General features: G+C 56.6%; 1 protein-coding gene across 1 annotated transcript; it reads left to right on the forward strand.

Moving 5' to 3' along the window:
• Nucleotides 1–4,637: 4,637 nt before the first annotated feature.
• PCDH8 (protocadherin 8) lies at nt 4,638–8,220 on the forward strand. The gene is made up of 3 exons (XM_074149981.1): nt 4,638–7,049; nt 7,184–7,394; nt 7,847–8,220. Exons 1-3 carry the CDS (start codon nt 4,638–4,640, stop codon nt 8,218–8,220), a joined length of 2,997 nt encoding a protein of 998 aa, XP_074006082.1.
• Nucleotides 8,221–9,306: the final 1,086 nt, after the last annotated feature.

The following is a 9,306-nucleotide window of genomic DNA, read 5'->3' on the forward strand; positions in this document are numbered from 1 at the left end:
TCCTTTGTTTTTGTAGATCACTCCAAGGCAGCCGAGCCCTCCGGGATGCCCAAGAAGAAAGAGGCAGGGGCTGAGTGCGGAGACAGGTTTCCAGGGAGGGAGGTCGTGCCACCTTCTGCAAGCTCAGAGACAAGGGCTGAGGGGACGTGTTGCATCCCGACTTCACGGTTGGAGAGAAGTCAGCTGGACCCTCTGGCTATGTGGGTGAGCAGGACCAGCTGGGAGACCATTCCCAGAAACCCTGGCTTCTCCCTGCTAGGCTCAGCAAAGCCCTGGCAAAGCTGTACCGTCCTAGGGCTTGTGATACAATGGGATCCCACCCCACTGCCCCGAAGGGCATGTAGTCACCGTGCAGCATATGGTGAGGGGAACTGAGGCCAAGAGGAGAGGGGAACTTTCAATAGCCAAGTGCTTGGTGTCTCTAAGATCTCCTGGGAAAAGGGAAGCACATACAGCACAGCCACCTCTTCTTAAAGCCTGGCTGGCTTCCACAGCCCCATGTGTGTGTCAAGCTGCACATCCTCCCTCAAGGTCTATATCGTCCTGAGGTGCTGGGCTAGATCTCCACGTGAGTCTTACCTTCTCTCGTAGCCCCAAAATGTGACAGCTCGTGGCTTATGTCCATCGACAGAGATATCACTGGTGAGGATCCCAGGAACCCGCTGAGAGGAGGACAGCCTTACCCTGTTGCGCCAGGGACACCAACACCTTGGGACATATGCAAACATACCGTGCTGCAGGTGATGGCAAAAAGGGCCAGAACCATAATAAATGCCTGCGCTCAGCTGGAGGTGTGAAGGGAAGAGGAAAAGGAGATCCCATTTTTTGTCACCCTGTGTAAGGCAATAACTATTTGAGGAGAGGGGAAGAGGATCCACAAATGTGGGTTTTTTCACTTTTTTTTTTTCACATTTCCAAGAGCTGGATCAGACTCGGGAGGAAAGTAAATTTAAAGCTAAAAAAAGAAAAAGGCACCTGGAGTGATTTGCTGGCTATCTCTCTGACTTGGTTGCTGTTGGCATCAGGCTGGGGGTCCAGGAGTGCTTTCACTTCTTGGGAGCAACACAGTACCCAGGGATTTGGGTTTGCAGGGGATGGGTGGGGGAGTTTTGCTTTTTTTCTTTGCCTGACACCCACCTCTCAGAGCAGCTTTGATTTCTGTGTCTAAGAGATACGGGAAGGAGCTCGGCAGCAGAGATCAGGCCTCCGGACACTGCGAAACGCCTCCTTCTTAGCAGGCTCTGAGTCTCCACAACAACACTAAGTGCAAGAGAGCTGGTAAATTATTAAAACAACCTTGCAACAGCTCCGGAGAAACCACCAGTGCCTCAGATTCAAAGGCAAGGCTGTGGTGTGAGAATCCCCATTAGTAACAATGCGCACAGTTTGCAAGAACATATGTCCCCGCATGGAGCAATCAACCAATCTGGGCTGTTTAACCACAATATTTCAAAGAAGTGCTTTTAATGCAGCTGATCCGTATGTTTATTTTTGAGCTGTAAAACGGGATTCTTCACCAGCCTTTCAGAACATTTCTGTAATGGACTCTATCCAAACTATCAGGGAGAAGGATTTGCTCCAGCGGAGCGACTGATACGCGTTTTTTTTTTTTTTTTTTTTAACTCAAAGTCACGACTGTGAAAAAAGAATAACCCAGGCAGACAGAAAGTGCATTTTGTCCTCTAAAAATAAGGCAAGAGGAGCAAGACCCCACCGGGACCCTCTTAAGAATGGGTTTGGATCAAAAAGGGTGTGAGCTGGGGCCCGAGTGGATGGGAAAGGGGAAGGATTTCCAAGCCTCCTCTGATGCGGATGCTTGAGCACACATTGAAAATACAGCCCTTTGCACCCTTTTCTCCTGCAAAGTGTGTGGGAGGTGAAAGCAGTTCCTGGTTTATCGATTGATTGATTTTTTATAAAGAATAAGAGCTCCTCGTGGAATAGCCATGCCTTTGCGGGGGGAGGGAAAGGGGGGGGGGGAAGGTCTGGTCTCCTTCCCTGCTCGATCTAATCCTAATTAAAAATAAATTACATGCTGTATGGAACTTGAAATGGCAAAGATAATCCTGTTACACAGGAGGGGCCGCCCCGCTGCCCGCTGCCCGCTCCCGGTCGGCGGCTCCGTTCCCAGGCGCGCTGCCTGACCCGGGACCCCAAACCCTGGACCCCGGCCCGGTACCGGACCCCGGCCCGGCCGGGCTGCTCCCCGCCCCTCCAGACAGCCGTCTGCGGAGCTCCCGCGGTGGGGATGAGGTGGGGGGAAGAGCTGCGCGGAGGCTTTTCGTATGGAAACCAGGCGTTTGGGGAGCTTTTGTTGGCAGCAGAGCGTGCCCCCCCCCCCCCCACCCCCCCCCGCGTCCCCGCGGTCAGCGCTGAGGCGCGATTTAAATCCCATTTCCATAAGCCGGCGCTGCGGGCAGCCCGCCGGCCCCCGCTCGCGTGCCGCCCCGCGCAGCGCCCCGCGCGGAAACCCGCGCAGCCTCGGGGTACCCCTGCGGAGAGGGACGGCCCCGCACGGAGTCGGGGATGGAGCCCCCCCCTCCCCCGGGATGCTACATCCACCCCTTCGTGTGCGCAGCAGAGAGGAGCGTTTTTATCCCAGGCTTCCAGAGCAAACCGGGGCGGGGGGGGGGGGACGGACGGACGGACGGACGGACAGACGACGAGGGGACGGACCCCCATTCAGTTTGTCCGCTCTCTTCCTTTATAAAGCATCTCTTAGGTTCCCTGACATGTGGAAAGAGGGAAGGAGGAAAGGGAAGGAGGGAGAGAAGGAAACAAGGAAAAAGGGAAGGAGGCAAGGAAGGAGGAAAAGAAAACGGGAGGAAAGAGGGAAGGGAAGGGAAGGGAAGGGAAGGGAAGGGAAGGGAAGGGAAGGGAAGGGAAGGGAAGGGAAGGGAAGGGAAGGGAAGGGAAGGGAAGGGAAGGGAAGGGAAGGGAAGGGAAGGGAAGGGAAGGGAAGGGAAGGGAAGGGAAGGGAAGGGAAGGGAAGGGAAGGGAAGGGAAGGGAAGGGAAGGGAAGGGAGGAAAAGAGAGAAGAAGGGAAAGAAGGAAAGAAAAAAAGTAAGGAAAAGGGAAGGAGGGAGGGAAGGAAGGGCATGCAGTCTCCCAGAGAGCCGGATGGATGCCTATCAAGACCCCCAGCTTCCCTCTCGATCGGGTCCCTTCCCTGTGGGCCGGGGCCAGCAGCCGCCCTCCCCATGGCCGCCCAGGCACGCGGGGTCGGGGGGCTGCGCAGGGCTCCGCGCCGAGGCCTTGGTGCTTTGCGGGGCAGATGGTTTCATTCCCCCCAGTTCGTGCCAGGTTTCAGCCTCATGCTGTTATTTTGTTCTTCTGGAACGAGACTGGTGTTGCTTCCCAGAGAGGCCCTATTAGGACAAAAAGAAAATCCTGTGAATAGGCGTAACAGGGCACCAGGAGGGATAGGTCTTAAATGTATTTTAATATGAGCAGGGCATTGTGTGTAATTCAGCGCTCATCATCGTTTAGTCAAAGAGTTATGGCAGTGATTGGGAATGAATAGGGGGACATAATGGATACATGTGGCGTTTGCTCATTATATTCAACTTAGTCCAACTCCTCTGTGGAAACTGTTCAACTTTCTCTCCCTTTAGCCTGTCATAGTGAAATAATACAGACATTGGTTCCTCGAATGGGATAGCCTGCCATGCTATTATATTTCTACAGCTAACGAGGGCTTCATAAGCCTTTGATACAGCCTGATCTTTGAAACCTTTCCAAATCTCCTCAAGCTTATGCTAAATCCTATTTGGAACTTTTTTTTCTTTCTTTTTTTTTTTTTTTTTTTTCCTCGCCTGCTAGTGCCCCAGGCTTAAGAAACCCGGGCGGTGACATGCATACTAAAGCATGCGGGGACACCTCCTGAAAGGCGACTTACGGCGCTGATCACAGGCTCTCACGCGAGTAACACACCACTCCGGCCGCGCAGCTGAATGCCGCCAACCCACCCACCCCCCCCCTACCCCACCCCCGCACCCCGCTAATCCGCGCCCGCCGCCACCCCGCGCACCCACCCGCGCGACACGGCGCGACATGCCGCGACACGGCGCGACATGCCGCGGCACCTGCCCGACCTGTGCCACAATTAACAAACCCCGGGCCGCGCATTTTACTCCGGCGCTCCCCGCGCCGGCTGCGCCGCCGCCGCCGCCCCTCCGGAGAGAGAGAAAAGACGGGAGGGGAGGGAAAAGTAAGAAAGGAGCCGGGGAGGGGGGGGGCGGAAAGGAAGGGAGAAGGGAATAAAACCGAGGGAAAAAAAAAAAAAGAAAAAGAGAAAAAAAAAAAAAACCCAAACCCCGGAGAGTTAAAGAAAACAAAGGCGACCGCCCCGCGCCCCCGCTCCCGCCGGCTGCCGGAGCCGCCCCGGTCCGGGGACCGCCGGGGGGCCGCCCGCGCCCCGCCGCCTCCCATTGGCTCCGCCGCCCTCTCATTTGCATACCGCCGTCTATTAAAGGGCGGGCGGAGGCGCGGAGGGGCGCAGGCGGCGGTGGCGCGAAGTGGCGGGTACCGCGCGGGAGTCTCCTGCACCCCCGGTGGTACCGCGCAGCACCCGCCGACGCCCCCCACCCGCCAGCGCCCCCGGACCCCGCCGTCGGGCTGAGCCCCGCGCAAGTGCCATGAACCCCCTGCGGCTGCTGGCCGTCGCCTGCCTGCTAGCCCTGTCCCGCGGCAAGACGGTGAGGTACCGCACCGACGAGGAGGGGGCGCCGGGCACGGTGATCGGTACGCTGGCCGACGAGATGCCGGTGAAGGCGCCGGGGGAGATGAGCTTCCGCCTGATGCGGCAGTTCAGCAACAGCTCGCTGGTGCGGGTGCGGGAGGAGGACGGGCAGCTGAGCATCGGGGAAGCGGGGCTGGACCGGGAGCGGCTGTGCGGGCAAGCCCCCCAGTGCGTCCTGGCCTTCGACGTGGTGAGCTGCTGGCGGGAGCGCTACCGCCTGGTGCACGTGGAGCTGGAGGTACGCGACATCAACGACAACGCGCCACGCTTCCCCCGTGCCCAGATGGCGCTGGAGGTGTCGGAGAGCGCCGCACCGGGCACTCGCCTCCCGCTGGAGGTGGCCGTGGATGAGGACGTGGGCTCCAACTCCATCCAGAGCTTCCAGGTCTCCCTCAACAGCCACTTTGGAGTGGAGGCACAGACGCGGGCAGATGGGGCACGCTGCGCTGACCTGGTGCTGCTCCAGGAGCTGGACCGCGAGCGCCAGCCCTCCTACACACTGGAGCTGGTGGCCAAGGACGGCGGCAGCCCAGCACGCTCGGGCACGGCCACCGTGCACGTCCGTGTCCTCGATGCCAATGACAACAGCCCTGCCTTCGCCCAGGGCTCAGTCACAGTGGAGCTGCCTGAGGACGCGCCACCCGGCTCCCTGCTGCTCGACCTGGACGCCGCCGACCCCGACGAGGGCCCCAATGGCGAGGTGGTCTACACCTTCGGCAGCCAGGTGCCCCCTGAGGCACGACGGCTCTTTCGCCTCGACCCGCGCTCGGGCCGCCTCACACTGGAGGCAGCCGTGGACTACGAGCGCACCCGCACCTACGAGCTGGACGTGCGTGCCCAGGACCGTGGCGCCAGCCCCCGCGCTGCCACCTGCACCGTCATCGTGCGCCTCACCGATGTCAACGACAACGCGCCGCGCATCAGCATCAGCGCCCTGCGTGGCGCCGCCAGTGCTGCCGGCGTGGCCTATGTCAGTGAGGCAGCGGCCAGCGAGAGCTTCGTGGCCCTCGTCAGTGCCTCAGACCGTGACTCGGGTGCCAACGGGCAAGTGCGCTGCAGCCTCCGTGGTCACGACCACTTTGCCCTGCAGCGTGCCTATGAGGACAGCTACATGATCGTCACCACGGCGGCACTGGACCGTGAGCGCATCCCTGAGTACAACCTCACCGTGGTGGCCGAGGACCTGGGCTCGCCACCCTTCAAGACTGTCCGCCAGTACACGGTGCGGGTGAGCGACGAGAATGACAACGCACCACTCTTTGCCAAGCCCCTCTATGAGGTGGCTGTGCCAGAGAACAACCCTCCAGGTGCCTACATCACCACTGTGGTGGCCCGTGACCCCGATCTTGGCCACAACGGTAAGGTCACCTACCGGCTCCTAGAGACACAGGTCATGGGGGCCCCCATCTCCACCTACGTCTCGGTGGACCCTGCCACTGGGGCCATCTATGCCCTCAGGACGTTCAACTATGAGATCCTCAAACAGTTGGACCTGAGGATCCAGGCCACTGATGGTGGCTCCCCGCAGCTCTCCAGCAGCACCCTTGTCAAAGTAAGGATGGTGGACCAGAATGACAACCCTCCTGTCATCATCCACCCAGTGCTCACCAACGGGACAGTGGAAATCGGCGTGTCCAGCAAGACCTCTCGTGACTCCCTGGTAGCCCAGATCAAAGCTCGTGATGCTGATGATGGGGCCAATGCCGAGCTCACCTTTGCCTTCCTGGAAGAGCCCCAGCAGGACCTTTTCACCATCAACCCAAGTACCGGGGACATCGTGCTGAGAGGAGACCTCTCTGAAGAGCTGGGACAGCTGTTCAAGGTCATCCTCACTGTGACGGACAATGGCAGACCCCCTCTGGCCACGACTGCCACAGTCAACTTCCTGGTGACTGCCACTGCTCCTTCCAGTATCCAGGAGTTAGCCAAGCCCAGCTCCTGGGAAGGAAAGGCTTTGCAGTGGGACATCCCTCTGATCGTGATCATCGTCCTGGCGGGCAGCTGTACCCTCCTCCTGGTGGCTATAATCACCATCGCCACCACCTGCAACAGGCGCAAGAAGGGGAATGAGATCAAAAACAACGCTTCCTTGAAGGAGCAGATAGACATCTCCCACCTGGAGAAGGGAAGGCAGGAGGAGGGCAGCCAGAGGGGGAATGTGTTTGAGGTACGAACCTTTCCCAGCAAAACCTCCTTCACCAGCCCTGACCCTTCTCCAGCTGCCGAAGAGATCTCCACTGCTGAGAGCAGCAGTGACAGCACTTGCCTCTACGAGGGTCAGAAAAGACTCAGAGGACCAAGTGGGGAGGTAAGGTCTTGCTGTGGGGAAGGGGGTCAGAGGGTGGGGGTCTCAGAGGATGTGAATCACAGAGATGCGGTTCTGATGTTGATTTACCCTTCACTACTCCCCCTCTCACCTCTCCTTTGATCCCCCCACCCCAGCAGGGTTTCACTACTGCTCCAAGCTACAGCAAGGAGGCTGCTCCCCCCGTGGCCATTTGGAAGGGGCACTCGTTCAACACCATCTCCGGCCGAGAGGCAGAGAAGTTCAGTGGCAAAGACAGCGGCAAAGGCGACAGTGACTTTAATGACAGTGACTCGGATATCAGCGGAGATGCCCTGAAGAAAGATCTCATCACGCACATGCAGAACGGTAAGGAGTCAGCCCCTGCTCCCGGCTAACCCCTCCGGACAGATGGACAGGTGGACGGGGAGGTGGATGGAGGGACCCGTCCCTGAGGCACGGTGATTAGTCAGGGCAGACGGAGAGAGAAACCCTAGGCTGCATGACTCAAACTGCCTGTCTCTCTGCAGCAGGTTCCTCCACCCAGACCAAATTAGCAGATGCTGGAAGTACTGTAGGATTGGGGTTTTTTTTTTTCCTCCCCCAAAAGCTTCCCTTGCAGTTAGGATTGTGAGGAATGTCCCTAACAAAACGGCATAACCTTCCCAAGGATGCTTTTGTGTTGTGCTGTAGAGCATCGCCTCCCAACTCCCACTGTCAGTGCATTGAATAATCCCGTGATTGATAACTCTGAGGATTACGAATGATGTGGATTTATTCCTGCAGTAACGACAGGTTTCTCCTCTCTCTCTCTTCCTTAGGTCTGTGGGCATGCACGGCTGAGTGCAAGATCCTGGGCCACTCGGACCGCTGCTGGAGCCCCTCCTGCGGCCGTGCCAACCCTCACCCCTCTCCCCACCCTTCAGCACCCCTCTCCACCTTCTGCAAGAGCACGTCCTTGCCCAGGGATCCCCTTCGCAGGGACAACTTTTACCAAGCCCAGCTGCCCAAAACAGTGGGGCTGCAGAGCGTCTACGAGAAGGTGCTGCACAGGGACTTTGACCGGACGATCACGCTGCTCTCCCCGCCGCGCCCCGCACGGCTCCCCGACCTCCAGGAGATTGGGGTGCCCCTCTACCCAGCCCCCTCGACTAGATACCTGGCTCCCCAGACTGACACGGCTGAGAAGGTGTAGCCCAACACGCTCCCTGCCCGAGTACACACGTCCCTGCACGCACACGACTAGGTCACTCCCGAGAGCCTTTAAGTTATTGACCAGATCCAGTGTTGTACGTGTAAATATGCAAGATGTGCCTTAAAAATGAAGTCGTGGGGAAAGATTTCCAATCACGTCAGTACTGTTTGATATTTGCAAACAAAAAAAAACAAAAAAAAAAACTTGTTTGTAGTTAATGTAATTTTTATGAAATGTGCAGTATTTAAATTTTTTTTCATGTTTTCTACATTGGTTTTATTTGCTTTTGGTTCACCCATGGCCTGCCATTTTTTGTAGTGTTTTTAACCTGTACATTGTGTAATGTAATGTTTGTACATAATGAAAATTGGTTATATTTTTATATAATAAAAGCTTAAAAAATGGGAATTCTTGCCAAAGGAACTGTCTGAAAGACACAATAATAATAATTATTAATAATATCCTGAATATGTAGAACCTTGTAAGGGAAATTCCTCTTTCACGGTGTAATAATAACCTAAGCAACCCAGTGTACTGAGAAGTTTGCCTTGCCAAATGTGACTTGTATTTCTTGAGTCTGTGGTCAATTTAAATGTTATTTAATTGCCTTTGGTTCCTGTAATCTGTGTCACTGATAAACACTAATAAAGGTTTTGTGATGTGTTGGAGGGATCTGTTCATGCTTCAGGGTGCAGAGGTCTTCACAGGTCAACAAAAGCATTTTGTGCAGCGAAATGCAGTGAGGAGGAGGAGCGTGAGCCATGCTAGTTTTATTCTCCCCGATCCTTCACCTCCGGCAATACCTCGCTGGAGGTTTGGCTCCAGAGCTGTTAAAGATGGGTTGCAGGGCGGGAGGGGGGGGCTGTGTGACAGAGCTGGCCTTTGCCTTTCACTACCTGGTCTGAGCTCTTCCAGCCCCGTCCTTCACTGGTGGGAGGGGGTGTAATTTCGGTGAAGCAAATGAAGCTGTGATGTCCATCAACCGAAGCGTTCAGGCTGTGCAAATACCTTTGCATCAGCAGCCGCTCGAGCATTTGGCTTTCTGATCTGCCTGAGACGTCGATTTGAGTCAAGCTGCATAGGTAT

The sequence above is a fragment of the Numenius arquata genome, chromosome 1 (assembly GCF_964106895.1).
Source record: "Numenius arquata chromosome 1, bNumArq3.hap1.1, whole genome shotgun sequence".
NCBI lineage: Eukaryota > Metazoa > Chordata > Aves > Charadriiformes > Scolopacidae > Numenius > Numenius arquata.

Bases quoted from the DNA above. Each gene is read 5' to 3' on its own strand.
- PCDH8 (XM_074149981.1), top strand. From the start codon at position 4,638: ATGAACCCCCTGCGGCTGCTGGCCGTCGCCTGCCTGCTAGCCCTGTCC. The intron at 7,050-7,183 runs GTAAGGTCTTGC...CCCCCACCCCAG, and splicing joins TCAGAGGACCAAGTGGGGAG to CAGGGTTTCACTACTGCTCC. The intron at 7,395-7,846 runs GTAAGGAGTCAG...TCTCTTCCTTAG, and splicing joins CATCACGCACATGCAGAACG to GTCTGTGGGCATGCACGGCT.